Here is a 22,892-nt window from a genome sequence, read left to right on the forward strand (position 1 = left end):
GATTCCAGCTACAGAACATGGTTTCAGTGTGGGGTCTTCTGAACAGTTTGGGGGCAGTTTAGTCATTGTATATGCAATTAATTTTAATGACTTTAGTTAAAGGATCAGGACAATCCAATCTGAATGGGACAGTGTGCGATTCAGATTCAGCCCTGTGCCAGAGAATAGGGTGGGGAGGACGAAGCTTATCAGGATGAAGACTGCATTGTGCAACTGATCTTTACCCATTGTATGTTCATTACCTGCAGAACCCACAACACTGACTTATCCGTCGATTCTGGGGCTGGAATCAGGATAGTGACCAGACCAGCAATTATATGAGAACAATCATTGTGCTTTACTGTAGAGAAATGGATACATCAATTTTTATACAGTTTTCCCCTCATATTTTCCATCTGGGATTCAGATGAGTCTACGTGCCTGCAGCTACTTCTGTAATTATTTAAATAATTCTCCCAATATATTTAAATAACCACCCCCTTCCCTTCCTAGTCCCCATGTGAGTTGATATTGTTAATGGCTTCCTCTCTTCAGGAACTGTCCTCCTCTGCTTCTGTTGTCATTACCCTCTCATCAACAAAAACACCCATGATCCCTCTGTCGTTGCAAACTACCATCCTATCTCCAAACTCTCTTTCCTGTCAAGCTCATGAATGTGTTGTCACATCTACAATGCATGGCCATCTTTCCAGGAACACCATGTTTGAGCGACCGCCAATCAGGTTTCTGCCCAAACCACAGCACAGATGCAGGCCCTTATCAAAGTTACAAATGATATCCTCTGTGACTGTGTTTGTTTGTTCAAAGTTCCTCTATGACCAGTCTGCAGATTTTGACATGGTTGACTACACCATCCTCCTACAACGCCTCTCCTCTGTTGTCTAACTGGGTGGGATGATCCTCTCCTGGTTCCAATGCTCTTGAAACAATAGTAACCAGAGAATCATCTTCACTCACTGTCAAAGGTTTCTCTTCTCACTCTGGCCATAGATTTTTCACATGGCTTGTCTGACAAGCAGTATTTGATGAGCATAAGTTTACTTGAATTAAATAAATATTGGGGAGACCTAAACCATTGTCTTCGGCCATGATGTAAATTCTGTTCTCTGGTCACTGGCACCAACCCGCTCCCCAACAACTGTCTGAGGCCGAGTCGAACTGTTTCCAACCTCGGTTTCCATTTTGACCCTGAATTGAGTTTCTGACCACACATACTCTGCATCACCATGACAGCTTATTTTCATCTTCTTAACATCGGCGACCTCTGCTACTGCTTTAGCTCATCTGCTGCTGAAACATTCATCCTTATCGTTGTTACTTCTCGACTCAAGTATTTCAGTGGTCTCCTGGTCAGAATACCAGCTTGGTCCTCCATAATCTTCAGCTTATCCAAAACTCTGCTGCCTGTATTTTAATACACAGCTTGTCCCCTTCACCAATCAGCCCTGTGCTCACTGACCGACATTGGCTCCCTGTCCAGCAAAGCTGCGATTTAAAAATTGTCTTTTTCATTCATATCCCTCCCTGGTCTCACTCCTCTCTATCTCTGTAATCTCCTCCAGCCCTACAATCCTCTGAGATGCCTGCACTCCTCAAATTATGTTGCATACCAGATTTTCACCATTGGGGCAGTGTCTTCAGATGCCTAGGTCCTAAACTCTGGAATTCCCTCCCAAAACCTTTCCTCCTCTCTACCTCTCTCCTCCCTGTAGACGCTCCTTAACACCTACATCTTTTATCAAGACTTAGTGAGATTTTGTTTATTAATACTTCCTGTGAATTGGATTCTGATGAAAGATCATTGACCTGAAACGTTAACTCTGCTGTTCTCTCCACAGATGCTGTCTGACCTGCTGAGAATTTCCAACATTTTCTGTTTTTGGTTATGTCACTGGAAATGCTTGGATTACCAGCAGGGAGGAATAGTGTGCGTGTGCAGGAAGTCCAGAGTGTTCGAGGAAGCCAGACTGTGTTTGAGCCTGGCCGCTCTGCTAGTGATTGTAAACAAAATAATAACCAGAAAATGTTGGAAAGACTCAGCAGGTCCTGCAGCATCTATGCAGAGTGAAACAGAGTTAACAGCTCAGTATTGTGACCCTCGAGTTGCACTGTGGGCCATAATGGTTGAACCTGCGCAGGTGTTCTGTCAGCAGCTGCATCTCTCTCCACGACAGAAAGACCTGGACATCATTCAGGCTTGGGCTGGTAAGTGGAAAGTAAAGGCCTGCTCGGGTCTGCAAATGAAACCCAATCCGAGCCCGACAGAACCACATCCGACCTGAGCCCGACCGGGCCTGAGTCCTTTCATTCTTTCCCGCGTTGGACCCGAACCGATCACCGGAATGTTCAGTTAACCTAGCTTCCGTTTTTCACTTTTTAAGAACATAAGAACTCGGAGCAGGAGTTGGCAATTCAGCTCCTCGAGCCTGCTCGGCCATCCAATACGATCATGGCTGATCTGATCTCGGCCTCAACTCCACTTTCCTGCCCGTTCTCCGTAACCCTTCAACCCTTTACTAATTAAAAATCTGTCCATCTCCTCCTTAAATTTACTCAATGTCCTGGCATCCACCGCACTCTGGGGTCGTGAATCCCACAGACTCACAGCCCATTGAGAGAAGTAATTTCTCATCTCTGTTCTAAATCTGCTACCCCTTATCCTAAAACTATGACCTCTCGTTCTAGATTGCCCCACCAGAGGAAACATCCTCTCTACGTATACTTTGTCAATCCCCTTAATCATCCTATATACCTCAATTAGATCTCCTCTCATTCTTCTAAACTCCAGAGAGTAAAGGCCTAAACTGCTCAATCTCTTTTCATACGACAAACCCCCCATCTCTGGAATCAATCTAGTGAACCTCCTCTGAACTGCCTCCAATGCAACTGCATCCTTTCTCAAGTAAGGGGACCAAAACTGTATGCAATACTCCAGGTGCGATCTCACTAATGCCTTGTACCATTGTAGTAACACTTCCCTACTTTTATACTCTATTCCTTAAGCAATAAATGCCAAAATTCCATTTGCTTTCCTTATCACCTGCTGTACCTGCAAACTAGTTTTCTGCGATTCATGCATGAGGGCACCAGATCCCTCTGCACTGAAGTACTCTGAAGTTTCTCTCCATTTAGATAATAATTTGCCTTTCTATTCTTCCGACCAAAATGGATAGCATCACACTTATCCACGTTAAAATCCATCTGCCAAATTTTGGCCCATTTATCTAATCTATCCATATCCATTTGTAGATTTCTTATTTCTTTATTGCAACTTACTGACCCACCTATTTTAGTGTCATCTGCAAATTTGGCTATAGTACCTTCTCTCATCCAAGTCATTTATATAGACCGTGAATATTTGGGGCCCGAGGACCGAACCTTGTGCACCCCACTAGTTACATCTTGCCAACCAGAAAAAGACCCATTTATCCTGACTTCTGTTTTCTGTTGGTTAGCTAATCCTTTATCCAAGCTAATAAATTGCCCCAACCCCATCTGATCTTACCTTGTGTATTAACCTTTTGTGCAGCACCTTATCAAATGCCTTCTGGAAGTCCAGATAAACTACATCTACAGGATCCCCATTATCAACTTTGCTTGTTACAGCTTTGAAGAACTCTAGCAAATTGGTCAAACGCGATATACCCTTCATAAAGACCAAGCCTGAATGATGTCCAGGTCTTTCATGCTGACTCTGATGGATTGCGTTTTGACTTTCTAAATATCCTGTCATTACTTCCTTCATAATGGATTCTAACAATTTCCCAACGAAAGATGTTACACTAACTGGTCTATAGTTTCCTACTTTCTGCCTCCCTCCCTTTTTGAATAAAGGAGTTACATTAGATTTTTTCCAATCCACTGGAATCTTTCCCGTATCCAAAGAATTTCGGAATATTATAACCAATGGATCCACTATCTCCATTGCCACTTCCTTTAAGGCCCTAGGATGTAGGCTATCAGGCCCTGGGGACTTGTCTGCCTTCAACCCCAATAGTTTGCTCATTACTTTTTCTCTAGTGATGATGATTGTTCTAAGTTCCTCCTTTTCTAAAACCTCTACATTACCTGTACCATTGGGATGGTACTAGTGTCCTCCACCGTGAAAACAGAAGCAAAATATTGATTTAGTGTCTCTGCCATTTCTGTGTTCCCTTCTATTAACTCCCCAGTCTCATCCTCCAAAGGACCAACATTCACTTTAGCTACTCTCTTCCCTTTTATATGCTTATAGAAGCTTTTGTTATCCGTTTTTATATTTTGCGCCAGTTTTCTTTCATAATTTACCTTTGCTCTTTTTATTACATTTTTGGGAACCCTTTGTTGATCTTTAAAAATTTCCCAATCTCCCAGCCTGCCACTGGCCTTTGCAATATGGTATGCCTCAGTTTTTGTCTTTATGTTATCCTTAACTTCCTTGCTTAGCCATGGATGTTTTTCCCCCTCTTCGAATCTTACTTCCTCCCTGGAATATATTTTACTTGGGATAAATTGAATATCTCCTTAAACATCTGCCGCTGCTCGCCAACTGTCCTACCTTGTAGTCTTCCTGTCCAGTCCACTAGGGCCAAATCTGTCGTCATACCTTTATAATTACCTTTGTTTAACTCCAGAATGCGCGTGTGGGACTCCAGCTTCTCGCCCTCAAACTGAATTTGAAATTCTAGCATTCTATGATCACTTTTCCGTGGAGGATCCATAACAATGAGATCATTTATTAATCCCACCTCATTACACAACACCAAATCTAGAATAGCTTGCTCTCTGGTTGGTTCCACAACATATTGCTCCAAAAAACTTTTGCAGATAAGCAACAAAAACCGTAACTGGACATGAAAGGTTGTTTAAAAAGTACATTAAGATTGGAGCCACGTGCTGGAGGAGGTGAGCCGAAGATTGTTACCATAGAAGTTAGTGATTGTTTGGTCAATAGTTAAACAGAAACCCATGGAGTTGTGTCCAGACAGGTTGTCCCACACTGTACCAGTATCTGTATTGCTTAAAATAAACACAGCATTGCCCGAAGGCTCAGAAAATATCATTATACATTACCTAGACTCCTGCTTTACAGGTTGAAATAGTTGCTGTAAGTTTATCCAGTGAGCAGCTGAGATGCAGAGACCAGGAAGGTACTGAGAGATTAATTATTATAAAATATACATTCCTATATTATACCTTCGATAGAATCACTCACTGCAGACTAGTGCAGAGTGTTTCCTGCCTTGACGTTCTGGCTGTCACTGGATCGAGTCCAGGCCTCTGGATTACTAGTCTAGTAATCTTTGAAATGACTCTTCTTGATTTAATATTTTAATCCAGTAGGTCAGATTTTGCAAAAAAAAAATTAACTGATTTACGACTGCTTCTTATTTAGCGGCATCTAATGAATTAAGAAATTAAAATATGTTCAGAATTATATCAACTGTTAAGCACCAATGCCCAGATTTTTATATGAAAAATGCCTCTTAATTTCATAAACACTGAGGCCACATTAAACTAAAAACAGCGATTTATCAGGTCTGACAATTAATTAAATATATTCCAAATTCAAAGCCTAATTTGTTGTCTTTCCGCTTTAAATCTCTTAATTTACCTCACAAGCCTCCTTTACTTTCTTTATTCAGTACAATATGTTTTGAGGCAGGCACGAGAAGTCTTACCAACCCCTAACGGGACGCAGTCAATTCATTTGCAAACTGTGCAATTAAAGAAAAGGGCCAAGTTCCTATTAATGCAGATTGAAGCTGTTAAACTGCTTTTGTCACCAAGTATTCAAAGCGCGAAGGAAAACCAAGAGATAAACCAAAACACAAAAAGGTTAAATTTGTGCCAATGAAAAATAGAACTCATTAAAAACATCTTATTACATAACACTGCAGCAACTGATTACATTGTAAATATTTCATTAAGATTAAAACGGCCAGGACTTTCAACACCCCTAAAATCAGGAAAGGGCAAGAAAGGGCTAACCGGATAATTATGAGCCTGGGCTGAGTTCTGCTACAATGTACGCAAGAACCGTTTATTGATTAGTACACAGTAAATTGAAATACCAAGCAGAGTAGGAAGCACACTTCAAAAGATCTGCGGTTTCCAATGTTTCACTCACAATTGTAACACAAGGCTGTGACAGTGTTAGTGTGTGTCCGACCTGGTGCGAACCGACCCGAGCCCGAATGTCAGACCCGGAAGAGCAACCCGACCCGACCCGACCCCGACACGTCATCGGGTCCTGTCTGTTTTGGGTCGGGAAGCCATGCTCTAGTGGCAAGTAACATTCATGCCACACAAGTGCTGGGCAAAGAGCATCTCCAGGAAGGGAGAAACTAACCATCTCCCCTTGGCATTTACTGACATTACCATTGCTGCATCCCCCACGGGGATAAACGTACAAACATATGAAATAAGAGCAGGAGTAGGTCACTCGGCCCCTCGAACCTGCTCTGTCATTCAACAAGATCATGGCTGATCTGATTGTAACCTCAACTCCACATTCCCGTCTACCCCCGATAACATTTCACTCCTTTGCTTATCAAGAATCTATCTACCTCTGTCTTAAAAATATTCAAAGACATTCCTTCCACTGCCTTTTGAGGAAGAGAGTTCCAAAATTCCACAACCCTCTCCTCATCTCTGTCTTAAATGGGTGACCTCTTATTTCTAAACAGTGACCCTTAGTTCTAGATTCTTCCACAAGAGGAAACATCCTTCCTACATCCACGCTGTCAAGACCCCTCAGAATCTTATATGTTTCAATCAAGTCGCCCTTTATTCTTCTAAACTCCAGCCTGGCCTGTTCACCCTTTTCTCATAAGACAACCCGCTCATTCCAGGTATTAGTCTAGTAAACCTTCTCTGAACTGCTTCCAATGCATTTCCATCCTTACTTAAATAAGGAGACCAATACTGTACACATTACTCCAGATGTGGTCTCAACAATGCCCTGTATAACTGAAGCATAACCTCCCTACTTATGTATTCAATTCCCCTCACAATAAATGATAACGTTCTATTAGCTTTCCTAATTACGTGTTTTCCCTCATACTAACCTTTAGTGATTCATGCACTAGGACACCCAGATCCCACTGCACCTCAGAGCTCTGCAATCTCTCACCATCTAGATAATATGCTTCTTTTTTATTCTTCCTGTCAAAATGGCAATTTCACATTTTTCCACATTATACTCCATTTGTCAGATCTTTAGCCACTCACGTAACTTATCGATATCCCTTTGTAGCCTCCTTATGTTCTCTTCACAACTTATTTTCCTACCTTTCTTTATGTCAACAGCAAATTTGATAACCACACCTTCGGTCCATTCAGCCAAGTCAATTATACAAATTGCAAAAAGTTGAGGCCCCAGCACTGATCCCTGTGGCACATGCTCATTACATCTTGCCAACCAGAAAATGACCAATTTCTGCCTACTCTCTGTTTCCTGTTAGCAAGCCAATCTTCTATCCATGCCAATATGTTACCCACCGCCACCCCCACCCCACTCCTCCACACAGTGAGCTTTTATTTTCCACAATAACCTTTGATGTAGCACCTTATTAAATGCCTTCTGGAAATCTAAGTACAGTATATCCACCGGTTCCCCTTTATCCACAACACATGTTACTTCTTCAAAGAACTCCAGTAAATTGGTTAAACATGATTTCCCTTTCACAAAACCATGTTGACTCTGCCTGATTACGTTGAATTTTTCGAAATGACCTGCTATAACATTTTTAATAATAGCTTCAAACATTTGCCCTATGACAGATGTTATTCTCAGCTGAGTGAAGCTCCCAACAACACCCAAGAAACTCAACGCTATACAGGATAAAGCAGCCTGAATCATCAGCACCCCATCCACAACCTTAAGCATTCACTCCCTCCACCACCAGCACACAATAGTAGCAGTGTGTACCATCTGCAAGATGCAGTACAGCAACTTGCCAAGGCTCCTTTGACAGTACCTTCCAGACCCATTACTTCTACCACCTACAAGGACTAGGGCTGCAGATGCATGAGAACACTGCCATCTGCAAGTGTCACACATCATTATGACTTGGAATTCTATCGCCATTCCTTCACTGTCACTGGGTCAACATCCTGGAACTCCCTGCCTCACAGCACTGTGGATGTACCTACACCACATGGACTGCAGCAGTTTATGAAGACGGCTCACCACCACATTCGCAAGGGCAATTAGGGATGTGAAATAAATGCTGGCCATGACCACAATGACCACATCCCAAGAAAGGATAAAATAAGAGCTACGTAACACAGTGCTGATCAAAGGTGTGAGCGGGGCTTTGGGCTCCGCGGATTGCGGATTGATGGGAGGAGCTGTCAATCTGTAGGCAATAGGAGGAGCGGACTAACTGAGGATCATTAATTGATGCAGAGTTCTGGCTCAGTATTGGCAGTGAGCGTGCTCCACCTCAGTCACCAATTGTATACAGCTTCAGTTAAATATCTGTTTAGGTAAATTAAATGTCCCGGAATTTATCTCCAAATAATTCATCATGGATCAGTAAAGAAGGTTTCTGTAGATGAAGTCGGTCAGTAACCTATTGATCTATACTGACCCATTTATACAAGCACCCAAAGATTGAAGGGATTCTATCCTTCATAAAGAATTTATTACTCCATTTAATCTTCAAACTCCAATTCCTCAATCACATCTATTGTATCTCGACAGTGATCCCGATAAATCCTCAAACTCCAATTCCTTAATCATAACTATTGTATCCCGAGAGTGATCCCAATAAATCCTCAAACTCCAATTCCCCAATCACATCTATTGTATCTCGAGAGTGATCCCGATAAATCCTCAAACTCCAATTCCCCAATCACATCTATTGTATCTCGACAGTGATCCCGATAAATCCTCAAACTCCAATTCCCCAATCACAACTATTGTATCCCGAGAGTGATCCCGATAAATCCTCAAACTCCAATTGCCCAATCACATCTATTGTATCCCGAGAGTGATCCTGATAAATCCTCAAGCTCCAATTCCCCAATCACATCTATTGTATCCCGAGAGTGATCCCGATAAATCCTCAAGCTCCAATTCCCCAATCACATCTATTGTATCCCGAGAGTGATTCCGATAAATCCTCAAACTCCAATTCCCCAATCACATCTATTGTATCTCGAGAGTGATCCCGATAAATCCTCAAACTCCAATTCCCCAATCACATCTATTGTATCTCGAGAATGATCCCGATAAATCCTCAAACTCCAATTCCTCAATCACATCTATTTTATCTCGAGAGTGATTCCGATAAATCCTCAAACTCCAATTCCCCAATCACATCTATTTTATCTCGAGAGTGATTCCGATAAATCCTCAAACTCCAATTCCCCAATCACATCTATTGTATCTCGAGAGTGATCCTGATAAATCCTCAAACTCCAATTCCCCAATCACATCTATTTTATCTCGAGAGTGATTCCGATAAATCCTCAAACTCCAATTCCCCAATCATATCTATTGTATCTCAAGAGTGATCCCGATAAATCCACAAACTCCAATTCCCCAAGGACTGTTCATATTTCTAAAGGTAGTGATTTGATTTCTCTTCAGACTAAGAGTAGGCTGTATTTAATTACACAATCTACTTTAAATCATTCAGTTACTGATTCTAATTTTCACTCATAGATATTTTATTCCAGACATGTATACGTATATTGTCCAGTTGTGCATGTAAATTACCATTCATCGTAAAAGAAAAGCAAGTTCATTACTGATGGCTTCCAATTTTACTTCTTCACTGCAAGCATTGTCTATAACTGGGGACTGAACCTTGACACATGGAGAATGAACTGTTACTAACTGGGGACTGAACCTTGAGACATGGGGAATGAACTGTTACTAACTGGGGACTGAACCTTGAGACATGGGGGCTGAACTGTTAGTAACTGGGGACTGAAAATCGAGACATGGAGAATGAGCTGCCTCTACCCAGGGAGTGACTATTGAAACACGTGGAATGCACGATCCATCGAACCAGGGACTGAAGAATTAATTTCTCACATCTTGTGGCTGCGGCTTTGTTGAGACCTGGATTGTTGGAGCACAGCTACTTGAGGTTGTTTATTCAATGAAATATTTATTGTATTTAAGTTTGTTACCTTTATTACTAAACATTAGAGAACAAATGAATATTGCATTTATCTTGAAGGAAACAATGTTATTCTAATTTTCAGCCCTGCCATAATTAGATCTCCTGGTGAATGACGGAGTGATGAGAAAGGTGCACAGCTGGAGGTAAACAGGGATTTTAGACTGAGGAACAACAGCAGGTGAACCAGCACAGGATTGTGAGAGCACCAACCAGAGAGAACCCTTCCCATTCAAAGAGCTGTCCTAGATCAACTGGAGAGAAAGGTAAGAGAAAGTCCAATTTACTCTGAGAAACACTGGTCCTGTAGGCAGTACACAAAGGTTACAAGTAAGGCAGGAAATGGTGAGAATGAGACTGGCAGAGCCTGACCACCGATACAATTATCCAGCATGAGGCCGAGCAATCAATTATGAAGTGAGATCAGTTTCTGTCTCAAAACACACAGGATTGAGTGAATCTTGTGTGTATTTTAGATTTCAGATGTTTCCCGTCTTGTGGTATCTAGAACTAGGTGGCACAGTTTAAAAATAAGGGGTTTCCCATTGAAGACGGAGATGAGAAGCAATTTCTTCTCTCAGAGGGTTGTTCATCTTTAGAATTCACGACCCCAGAGAGCAATGGAGGCTGGGTCATTGAATATATTCATGGCCGAGTTGGACTGATTCTTGATCGACAAGTTATGGAGGACTGGCTCACAGACAAGACACTAGTCCCTGGCTCAAACTGCAAACCTCAGGAATTCAATAGGAATTTTAGCAAACAATCTTCCAGATGGAAATGTAACAATTTATTTCTCACCATTTGTCTGTTTCATTGCATTTCCCTGGAAGAAGAAGAGATAAAATAAATTATAACTGAGGTTGTTCACAGCTGAATTAGCCACAAGTTGTCAAACTGGTTGGATTCAGTTTCACTAGAAAGGCCTTTCCCTGTTCTGAAGCAAATGAGGAATAGTTGAGTTGAAATCCATCCTGAGGGCAGGAAGCATTTTCACACAGAGGCCGGAGCTCGGAATCTCACAGAATAAGGATCAGATCAAATTCACAGTTTGTAATTTGTTAAAATCAAACAAGGAACTTCTGCCTGATTGGTTATTTCAGTATAACTAGGATGGAGCTTTCAACATCCACATGTAAATAAAGAGATAAAAACTTCCTGCTTCATCAAGGTGAGGTTCATGTAGCAGCAAAGTCTCATTTGTGTATTTACTCTTTCATTTCTCTCTTGTTTCTTCCTCTCTAAAGCCTGTTGCATTGCCTGGCTGCCAGGGATGCAGCTTTTCTGCAGCTGTGGGCTCACACAGTGACTGAAGTAGTACATTTTAAACCAGGGATATCAGGGTTAAACCCTACTGGGCTCCAGTAGTCTACCCACAGGTACATTTGAAGAGTGATTGTGAATCAGAAGGCAGGAAAAAAAAGAACTCTGGGGATTCAACACATTCTGGTCCAGAGGCGCCTCCTTCCGACTGATGGCATTCACAGTTCAGACAGACAGCGTTGGGAACCTTGTCCTTCCTTGCTGTGTTAAACCTGGTACATTTTCTTTTATCTTTTTGACTCACTGAACTGTTCATTTGCCGGTACATTTTAATTTAACTGATCAAAGGCGGGATCAGAAGTTCAGACCAGACACAAAGTTCAGCTCAGTAAACTATTAACACATTTGCACTGGCAAATTATCCCTCTCTGCCAACCACCTGGAAAATCAGCCTATAGTTACTTGAGGCTGGAATGAACGCAATCCAGTCACAGAATAGGAGTAACTTCCGAGAGAGAACTTGTTCCTGATTCATTATTACAATGAATCATTGTTTAACACAGCAATGTCAGTTTGTCAGTTTCAGACAGTTAGGAATGGATGTGAATGAGCTGAGAATGGAGCAGGGACTTGTGTTTTTACTGAAATAAGTTCATGTTAATGAGATCATTTGTCAAACTGACTGAATAGAAACAGACTCCAGAGAGAAACAAACTTCAGGAATGTTTTAGATGCCAAGTGGTTCAGGGCTGAAAACCGTCTTTCACACAGATAGGAGGATCCTGATGATTAAGCTTAAAATAATTAACTGCCTGAATTACTAACAGGTAGGAGGTCCCATCAATAATCTTTATATACAAAAACAGAAACTGCTGGGAATACTCAGCAGGTCAGGCAGCATCTGTGGAGACAAAAACAAAGGGGTCACAGAGCTGAAAAGTTAACTCTGATTTTCTCTTCAGAAATGCTCCCTGACCTGCTGAGCATTTCCAGCATTTTCTGTTTTTATTTCAGATTTCCAGCATCTGCACTATTTTGCTTTTGTACTGATCATTACAGAATAGATTTTCATCTTTCTGGTTAACTCCATTCATGATCTCCTTCCTCCTCCAGCCCAACAAGACACCCTCTGAGAACGCTCGATTCCTCTTAGTCTGGTGTCTTGTATATTTCACCCTCTCTTCTCCCCAACTATGGTGGTCACACCTTCTGCTGACCCGGATCTCTGCTCTGCAATTCCCACCTAAACCTCTACACCTCCCTCTCCTCGATTTGGACACTCCTTAAAAATGAGTGAATTCACCAATCTTTTGTCCACCCCTCGTTCGACACCCTTTATTCAGCGCCCATCTTTTGTCTGATCTGGATTCTGTGAAGTGCTTTGGGATGGTTTCCGATGTTTAAAGTGCTGTGAAAATGTAATTTGTTGTTGTGTATTTATTATCCCAGTGTTAGTGAATGAAACAGTAGGTAACTGAATTTTACAAGGTCTCAGATATGATTCTAAATTGTTGCCGGCAGATAACTTCAGCTATAGTTTGAAGAAATTACTGATCTGACTGAGTCACTTTTACCTTTCCACAGTGGGTAAAGAAAAACACGCTGACTGATAGTTTTAATTGAACACACGGGTGAGGGGAGATACACAGTGTGACACACATGTAGTTGGGGTAATATGATTGTATACAATTGTCAATGTGTACTTATATATTATTGGTGTTTCCTGAGATTGCAAAACCCGTTACGATATTCCACATATCAACACTCTCATCATCTCAGTGTTTAAAAAGTTACTGTTACGACCTCAGTAAGACCATTGACATTAAAAATATGACATTTAAGCACCCAGACCAATTTAAAGAATTACACAATGGAATTTCACGTTCTAAGACTTTTAGTATAACAACTAAACTAAAAGAAATTCCCATTAACTAACTAGCACTGTGTACATAGCTGATACCCGAGATTACAAAGCATGGTATTTTATTTGCTTATTAAAATATTGAAAACCTCACACCACACTTAGACATAACGCATTCCTCTATGATGGCAAAATCTTTGTTATTAAAAGTCTCAAACTCCTCCCAGCTGCAAACGGTTGGATCTCCCAGACCTCTTCAATATCAGTTTCCTCTTTCATTACTTCTGCAAGCTTGAGATCTTCAGAAAATCAGGAAAATTTAATGGAAACTGAATATGAACAGTAAATTCTCCTTTTCAAGTACGGAGATTACAGATGTCTGGTTTTCAGTAGAGCCAACTGTGTAAAGTGGTTGATGGACCCAGTGAGATCAGACAGTGAGTAACCCGGGGAGGATGGACCCAGTGAAATCAGACAGGGTGGAACCCGGGGAGGATGGACCCAGTGAGATCAGACAATGTGTAATCTGGGTAGGATGGACCCAGTGAGATCAGACAGTGAATAACCCGGGGAGGATGGACCCAGTGTGATGAGACCGTGTGTAACCCGGGGGGGATGGACCCAGTGATAACAGACAGTGTGTAAAGCGGGGAAGATGGACCCAGTGAGATAAGACAGTGTGTAACCCAGGGAGGATGGACCCAGTGAGATCAGACAGTGTGTAACCCAGGGAGGATGGACCCAATGAGATCAGACAGTGAGTAACCCTGGGAGGATGGAACCAGTGAGATCAGACAGTGAGTAACCCGGGGAGGATGGAACCAGTGAGATCAGACAGTGTGCAACCTGGGGAGGATGGACCCAGTGAGATCAGACAGTGAGTAACCCGGGTAGGATGGACCCAGTGAGATCAGACAGTGTGTAACCCAGGGAGGATCGACCCAATGAGATCAGACAGTGTGTAACCTGGGTAGGGTGGACCCAGTGAGATCAGACAGTGTGTAACCCGGGGAGGATGGACCCAGTCGGATCAGACAGTGAGTAACCCGGGTAGGATGGACCCAGTGAGATCAGACAGTGAGTAACCCGGGTAGGATGGACCCAGTGAGATCAGACAGTGTGTTACCTGGGTAGGATGGACCCAGTGTGATCAGACAGTGTATAACCCGGGGAGGATGGACCCAGTCGGATCAGAGAGTGAATAACCCGGGGAGGATGGACCCAGTGAGATCAGACAGTGTGTATCCCAGGGAGGATGGACCCAGTGAGATCAGACAGTGTGTAACCCGGGGAGGATGGACCCAGTGTGATCAGACAGTGTATAACCTGGGAAGGATGGACCCAGTGTGATCAGAAAGTGTGTAACCCGGGGAGGATGGACCCAGTGAGATGAGACAGTGTGTAACCCAGGGAGGATGGACCCAGTGAGATGAGACAGTGTGTAACCCAGGGAGGATGGACCCAGTGTGATCAGACAGTGTGTAACCTGAGGAGGATGGACCCGGTGTGATCAGTGTAACCCGGATATTTTAAAAAAATCTTTCTTGGGATGTGGGTTTCAGCTGATCGTTCACCTCACTCCATAGAGCTGCCTTTGTCCGATATCCCTTTAAATGAGATTAGAGAACAAAAATGTATTAATTTGAGGTGTGAATTTAGCATTTGGCCCAGCATCAATTGGTTTTAGCAGCAGAGAGTTCGAAGTTTCTACCACCCTTCAGATGTGGAAGTGTTACTACACACCTCATTCTCTAATTTGTAGACTCTATCCCCTAATCCTAAATTCTCCAACCAACAGAAATGGCTTCTTTCTATTTACCCTAACTGTTCCCATAATATGTTGGAAACTTCACTCACATCACCAATGAATACCAGTAAATGCAATCCGAACCTCTGGAATCTCTCCTTGAAATGTAACCCTTGAAGTTCAGGTATCGCTGTATTAAATATGTGCTGCACTCCCTCCAAAGCCAATGTATCCTTCATAAGATGTGGTGCCCAGAACTGACCACAGTACTGCAGATTAATGTGTGTCTGGAGGAACATTGCAGGATAAGGTCTGGGGCAGGATAGACCTGTAGAAAATGGAGAGGTTACACCTGAACAGAGCTGGGATCAGTGTCCTCACTCGATAGTTCACTGGTACTTTGGGGGAGGGTTTAAGTTAATTAGGCAGTGGGGTGTACACCAGAATGAAGTGTTGTGAGGGGAAACTAGATGCACAGAGGACTGGAGAGGCAAATAGCATCAGATTAAATAATAGTGCAATAATACGAGGGTTTGGCCAGCAGCCGAATGTGAAGCAGTCTAAGATGTGTTTGGAGTTCAAATACCTAAATTCATGTGTCATGGTAAATAAGGTCAGTGAGCTGTAGGTGCACGTCGCCACATGGGAGAATAATACAATGGCAGTTGCAGAGATATTCCAAGAAGGAGCCAATTGGGAACTTCATATTCATGACTACAAGGTATTCGGGAACATTAAGAAGCAGGGAGGTGCTTGCAGTATTAATCAAAAAAAATCTATTGTAGCTCTGGAGAGGGTTGATGTTGTTGAGTTGAGAAAGACAAAAAAGTAAGAAAGACATAGAAAGTCCTGCAAGAGAAGGGGCGGAACTGGATCTAATCTTAGGGAATGAAGTCGAACAAGTGGTAGAAGTGTCAGTGGGGGAATATTTCTGGGATAGTGACGGTAAGATTTAAGGTAGTTATGGAAAAGGACAAAGATGGACCAGAAATAAAGGTACTGAAATGAGATTGAAATCGGTCTTCCCCCATTTCAGTACGTGTAGGAAAGTCTACATCAGACCAATGAGAGTCATTCAAAAAGGAAATAATGAGAGTTCAGGGCCAACATGTTCCAGTAAAGGTGAAGTGTAGGACCAACAAGTCCAGGGAACCTTGGATGTCAAGGGATATAGAGGAATGGCTAAAGACAAAATAGGAGACTAATGGCAGATTCAGAGTGCTGAAAACAGCGGAGGCCCGAGAGGAGTATAGAAAGTGTAAGGTTGGGGGGGTGGGCGGGTACTTAAGAAAGGAATTTGGAGAGCGAAGAGGGAGCATGAAAAAATGATGGCAGGCAAGATAAAGGAAACTACCAAGGGATTTTAAGGGCAAGAGGATAACTAGGGAAAGAGTAGGGCCTACTAGGGACCAAAGTGGCAATGAGTGTGTGGAGCCGGAGGACGTAGGTGAGGTTTTACATGATTACTTTTCAGCTGTGTTCACCATGGAGAAGGAGAATTTAGGTGTTGAGATCAGGGAGGGGGATTGTGATATACTTGAACAAATTAGCATTGAAAGGGAGGAGGTATTAGCAGTTTTAGCGGGCTGAAAAGTGGATAAATCCTCAGGCCCAGATGAGATGTATCCCAGTCTATTATGTGAGGCAAGGGGGGAGATTGCAGGGGCTCTGACATAAATTTTCAAATCCTCTCTGGCCACAGGAGAGGTGCCAGAGGACTGGGGGACAGCAAATGTGGTACCATTATTAGGAAGGGTAGCAAGGATAAACCAGGTAATTACAGGCCGGAGGTGACTAGGTGTATCGATGAGGGTAAAGCGGTTGATGTAGTCTATGTGGACTTCGGTAAGGCTTTTGATAAGGTCCTGCATGGGAGAGTGGTTAAGAAGGTAAGAGCCCATGGGATCCAGGGCAATTTGGCAAATTAGATCCAAAATTGGCTTCGTGGCAGGAGGCAGAGGGTGATGTTCGAGGGTTGTTTTTGCGATTGGAAGCCTGTGACCAGTGGTGTACCCCGGGGATTGGTGCTGGGACCCTTCCTGTAGTAGTCTACATTGATGATTTAGACATGAATATAGGAGGTATGATCAGTAAGTTCACAGATAACATGAAAATTGGTGGTGTCGTAAATAGTGAGGAGGAAAGCCTTAGATTACAGGATGATATAGATGGGCTGGTAAAATGGGCAGAGCAGTGGCAAATGGAATTTAATCCTGAGATGTGTGTGGTGATGAATTTTGGGAGGACTAACAAGGCAAGGGAATATACAATGGATGGTAGGACGCTAGGGAGTAGAGAGTGTCAGAGGGACCTTGGTGTACTTGTACATAGATCACTGAAGGCAGCAGCACAGGTAGATAAGGTGGTTATGAAGGCATCTGGGATACTTGCCTTTATTAGCTGAGGCATAGAATATAAGAGCAGGGAGGTTATGATGGAGCTGTATAAAACGCTAGTTAGGCCACAGCTGGAATACTGTGTACAGTTCTGGGCACCACACTATATTAAGGATGTGATTGCACTGGAGAGGGTACAGAGGAGATTCAGCAGGATGTTGCCTGGGCTGGAGCATTTCAGCTATGAAGAGAGGCTGAAAAGGCTTGGGTTGTTTTCCTTAGAGCATAGAAGGCTGAGGGGGGACGTGATTGAGGTGTACAAGATTATGAGGGGCATTGATAGGTTAGATAGGAAGAAACATTTTCCCTTAGCAGAGGGGTCAATAACCAGGGGGCATAGATTTAAGGTAAGGGACAGGAGGTTTAGAGGGTATTTGAGGAAAACATTTTTCATCCAAAGGGTGATTTAACTCTGGAACGCACTGCCTGCAGGGGTGTTAGAGGCAGGAACCCTCAGAACATTTAAGAAGTATTTCGACGAGCACTTGAAATGCCACCGCCTACAATGCTACGGGTCAAGTGCTGGAAAATGGGATTAGAGTAGATAGGTGCTTGATGGCTGGCACAAACAGAAATACAGCCCACTACTGCAGTGTAGGAAGAAATTCAGTGCCCTCACATGGATACCTAAATAAGGATACAAACTCACTTATACCTTGTGTTACCATTTTTTCTTCTTTCATGGGATGTGGGCTGAGTTAGCTGAGGTGAGGGTTCTTGTGTGGGTGCAGAGGAGATTTACCAGAATGGTTCCAGGGATGAGGGATTTTAGTTACTAGGTTGTGTTGGAGGGGCTGGGTTTGTTCTTGTTAGAACAATGGAGATTGATGGGAGATTTAGTAGAAGTGTCCAAGGTTATGATAGGCTTAGATAAGTTAGACAAGGAACATTTGTTCCCATTAACTGATGGTACAAGGACTGGCGGACGCAGATTGAATGTTTTGGGCAAGAGAAGTGGGGGAATATGAAGAAGAATGTTTTTACACAGTGGGTGGTAATGACTGGAACTCGCTACTCACGAGGGAGGTGGAAGCAGAGATAATCAATGATTTCAAGAGGAAATTGAATGGCCACTTGTGGTAAATAGACTTTGAGGGCTATCGGGATGGAGTGGGGGAGTGACTGGATCGTTCCATGGAGAACTGGCATGAATTCGATGGGCTGAATGACCTCCTTCTGTGCCATAAATAATTCTCTGATTCACTGGGCAGCTGTCTGTGTCATACCTGATGTGGTGGGTGGATCATAACGCTTGTGAAATGCTCGATCCCGGAGCTAACAGCTATTGTACTAATGGGGGAGGAGGGACTGATATCATGTTTAACAAGGCAATGTTCCACCTCTCATTTTCATATTTCTGTGCAACCTTCCTATTACAGAATATCAGAATCTGGGAACGCCTGTCACCACCATGGCTGAAGGTTCAAATAGGGGAGAAGATCCAACATCTTCAAAAAGAATGAGAATGGACACAGGTAGGTTCACAAAATACTTCAAATATAATTTCTGTCCTGATAAAGGTGTCCAGGTCCTGGGCAGGAAGCTGCAGCTCACACAGGAAGAAAGAACAGGACAGGGACTGAGTGAGTGATCATCTAGAGGGGCATCATATTGACAGGTGGACAGAGCCCCTGAGCACTGGAACTGTCCAGTAGATACAAACATATGAAGATACCTGCTATTGGGACTGTAAGGGAGAGAGAGAAATAGGCAGGATTTTCCATCTGGGGAACAAAGGAAACAGTGGTTGGGATTGTTTCTGGGTCCCGAACCTGCCCACAGGGGAAGGAGTCACAAGCCCTAGTTTATGCCAGACAGTTAATGGCAAGAGAAGGCAGGCTCACAGTCCAATTAATGACAGCAGACAGACTGTCGAAGCTGGAGGGTCTGTCAGAGGCCGTCCAGCTTGAAAGGAGTAGCAGGCTGCAATAGAGGGTGATGATGCTTCAAATTGGAGGAACCCTCTGTATCCTCAAGTTTTTAAAACTGAAATGAAAATACAAATGGATCTTGCAGCCAAACCACCATTGTTAGTGGGGGAACCCCTCTACTTTAGTTTAGTGATACAGCACTGAAACAGGCCCTTTGGCCCACCGAGTCTGTGCCGACCATCAACCACCCATTTATACTAATCCTACACAAATCCCATATTCCTACCACATCCCCACCTGTCCCTATATTTCCCTACCACCGACCTATACTAGGAGCAATTTATAATGGCCAATTTACCCACCAACCTGCAAGTCTTTTGGCTTGTGAGAGGAAACCGGAGCACCCAGAGAAAACCCATGCAGACACAGGGAGAACTTGCAAACTCCACACAGGCAGTACCCAGAATTGAACCCGGGTCGCTGGAGCTGTGAGGCTGCGGTGCTAACCACTGCGCCACTGTGCTCCTTCACCCAAGCAGGCAGGGTGGGCCTCTAGACTTTCCTGGAGCACTGGCCCTCCTGGTCTGCCGCTGGGAAGCTGCCTCCAGGCAGTTAAACTGGCTCCCACTGCCTGCAATGATCTGAAGGCCAAATGGAAAATCCCAATTGACCTCCTTTAATTCACTGCAATAGGCTCTACTTGTCGGTTAACTGTTACATGTGTTTTCGCTGCAATAGGCTCTTCGTGAACTTGTTGGTTAACTGTTACATGTGTTGGGGTAGCCCTGCTGCCCCCTCCCTCCGCCCATCCCGTCTCCACGAAAATGACCTGAAGCCAGGATGGAGCTGAGGAACCAGTGTGCCAGACGGAGGAGGTATTTTAGCACCCACCCATCCACCTCCAATCCCAGCCCCGAAAGGGACTTAAATCAAGCCCAGTAACTCAGAGAAGGGTCTTCCTGAGCAACAGTGTGTGATCAGGAGGCCACCCCGAGTGGGGCCGTGTGAGAGGTAGTTGGGGCACAGGGATAGGGGAGTGATTGTGATGGGAGATTTTACAGTCAGGGCAATAGACAGACTCTTCTACAGCCCTGAGCAGGTCCAGAATGGTCAGTTACCTCCCTGGTGTCAGAGGGAAGAACATCCTGTGACGGGTGGGACCTTCTCTGGGAAGCCAGGGAAAGCAGATAATGGTCATGGTTGGAACCAATATCAAGAACAGAAGAAACAGGAGGTGGAATAGGAAATTTGGTCCTTTAAGCCTGCTCCACCATTCAATAACATCATGGCTGATCTTCGACCTCAACTCCATCTTCCCACACTAACCCATATTCCTTAATTCCCATGGTACCCAAAATGTATCAATTTCTGTCTTGAATATTCTCAGTAACAAAGTGTCTATAGCTCTCCGAGGCAGAGAATTTCAAAGATTCACAACCCTTTGAATGAATAAATGTGTCATCTCAGTCCTAAATGGCTGACCTATTATTCTGAGACTGACCCCATGTTCTCGATTTCCCACTCAGGGGAAACATGTTCTCAGCTTCTAACCTGTCAAACCTGTTATGAATTTTATATGTTTCAATGTGATCACCTCTCATTCTTCTAAACTCCAGGGAATATAGGCCTACTCAATCTCTCCTCATAGGACAATCCCTTCATCCCAGGAACAAGTCTAATGACTCTGTGTTGCACTCTCTCCAGGGCAACTATGTTCTTCCTTAGATAAAGAGACCAAAATTGCCCACAGTAGTTCAGTGGTTGGAAAAATATTGGAACAAATTCTGAGGGACAGGATTAATCTCCACTTGGAGAGCCAGGGATTAATCAGGGATAGTCAGCATGGCTTTGTCAGGGGGAGATCGTGTCTAACTAACTTGACTGAATCTTTCGAGTCAGTGACTAGATGTGTAGATGAGGGTAAAGCAGTTGATGCGGTATACTTGGACTTCAGTTAGGCTTTTATCAGGTCCCGCATGGGAGATTGGTTAAGAAGGTAAGAGCCCATGAGATCCAGGGCAATTTGGCAAATTGTATCCAAAAATATCTTAGCGGCAGGAGGCAGAGGGTAATAGTCGAGGGCTGTTTTGCGATTGGAAGCCTGTGACCAGTCGTGCACCACAAAGATTGGTGCTGGGACCCTTTCTGTTTGTCGTGCACATTAATGATTTAGACGTGAACAGAGGAGGTATGATCAGTAAGTTCGCAGATGACACGAAAATTGGTGATGTTGTCATTGGTGCAGAGGAAATCCTTAAATTACAGGGAGATACAGATGGGTTGGTAAGATGGGCGGAGCAGTGACAAATGAAATTTAATCCTGAGAAGTGTGAGGTAATGCATTTTGGGAGGACTAACAAGGAAAGGGAATATACAATGGATGGTAGGAGCCTTGGAAGTACAGAAGGTCAGAGGGATCTTGGTGTACTTGTCCATAGATCACTGAAGACAGCAGCACAGGTAGATAAGGTGGTTAGGAAGGTATATGGGATACTTGCCTTTATTAGCCAAGGCATAGAATATAAGAGCAGGGAGGTTATGTTGCAGTTGAATAAAATGCTAGTTAGGCCACAGGTGGAGTACTGTGTACAGTTCTGGTCACCACACTATAGGAAGGATGTTATTGCACTGGAGAGGGTGCAGAGGAGATTCACCAGGATGTTGCCTGGGCTGGAGCATTTCAGCTATGAAAAGAGACTTAAAAGGATGGGGTTGCTTTCCTTGGAGCAGAGACGACTGAGGGGGGACCTGATTGAGTTGTACAAGATTATGAGGGGCATTGATAGTTTAGATAGGTAGATACTTTTTCCCTTAGCGGTGGGGGTGTTGGTGGTCAAGAACCAGGGGTAATAGATTTAAGGTAAGGGGCAGGAGGTTTAGAGGTGATTTGAGGAAAAGAAAATTCACCCAGAGGGTGGTTGGAATCTGGAACGCACTGCCTGAAGAGGTGGCGGAGGCAGGAACCCTCACAACATTTAAGAAGTATTTAGATGAGCACGTGAAACGCCATAGCATACAAGGCTATGGGCCAAATGCTGGAAAATGGGATTAGAATGATCCCATTGAATGGCCGGCACAGACACAATGGGCCAAAGGGCCTGTTTCTGTGCTGTATGACTCTATAACATACCGATAGACACTATTACAATCTGTTTTATGTCTGTTGCTAATCTACACTTATATTCTCTTTCATTGTCAATATCTTAGTCTTCCTTTGCTTAATTCTGCACTCCTCTGGTTTATTGCTCTTTTAGGCAATTAATTTGGTTTAATAATAACTTAACTCCTCTTGTTAGCCACGGTTGGATCACTTTTTGTGGGGTTTCGTGCCTTAAAGGAATATCTGCTTATAACTCTACAACATAATTTGAAACAGAGTCAAAAACAGTAAAGTCGCAGTAAATGGTTGTTTTTTGGACTGGAGGATGGTAGACAGCGGTATTCCCCAAGGGTCAGTGCTAGGACCACTGCATTTTATTTCTATAAATAAGTAACTTGGATCTTAGAATAGAGTTGAATTTCAAAATTTGCTAACAATACCACACTTGGAGGAGTGACAGTGAGGATGATACGAACTGCCTGCAACAGAACACAGGCTAGCAGAACGGGCAGACAAGTGGCTGATGGAATTGAATA

At 43.4% G+C, this 22,892-nt stretch overlaps 1 protein-coding gene across 1 annotated transcript in view; it reads left to right on the forward strand.

The window, feature by feature from the left end:
• The first annotated feature begins 11,538 nt into the window (after positions 1-11,538).
• The window catches only part of LOC137345309 (NACHT, LRR and PYD domains-containing protein 3-like), a 70,517-nt gene continuing 59,163 nt past the window's right edge, over positions 11,539-22,892 (forward strand). Inside the window, exons 1-2 of the mRNA XM_068008807.1 lie at positions 11,539-11,656; positions 18,765-18,860. Coding sequence (XP_067864908.1) covers positions 11,593-11,656; positions 18,765-18,860 — 160 coding nt within the window. The 5' untranslated portion in view covers positions 11,539-11,592. The remainder of the gene's footprint in view (positions 11,657-18,764; positions 18,861-22,892) is intronic.

Source organism: Heterodontus francisci, chromosome 28, assembly GCF_036365525.1.
Source record: "Heterodontus francisci isolate sHetFra1 chromosome 28, sHetFra1.hap1, whole genome shotgun sequence".
NCBI lineage: Eukaryota > Metazoa > Chordata > Chondrichthyes > Heterodontiformes > Heterodontidae > Heterodontus > Heterodontus francisci.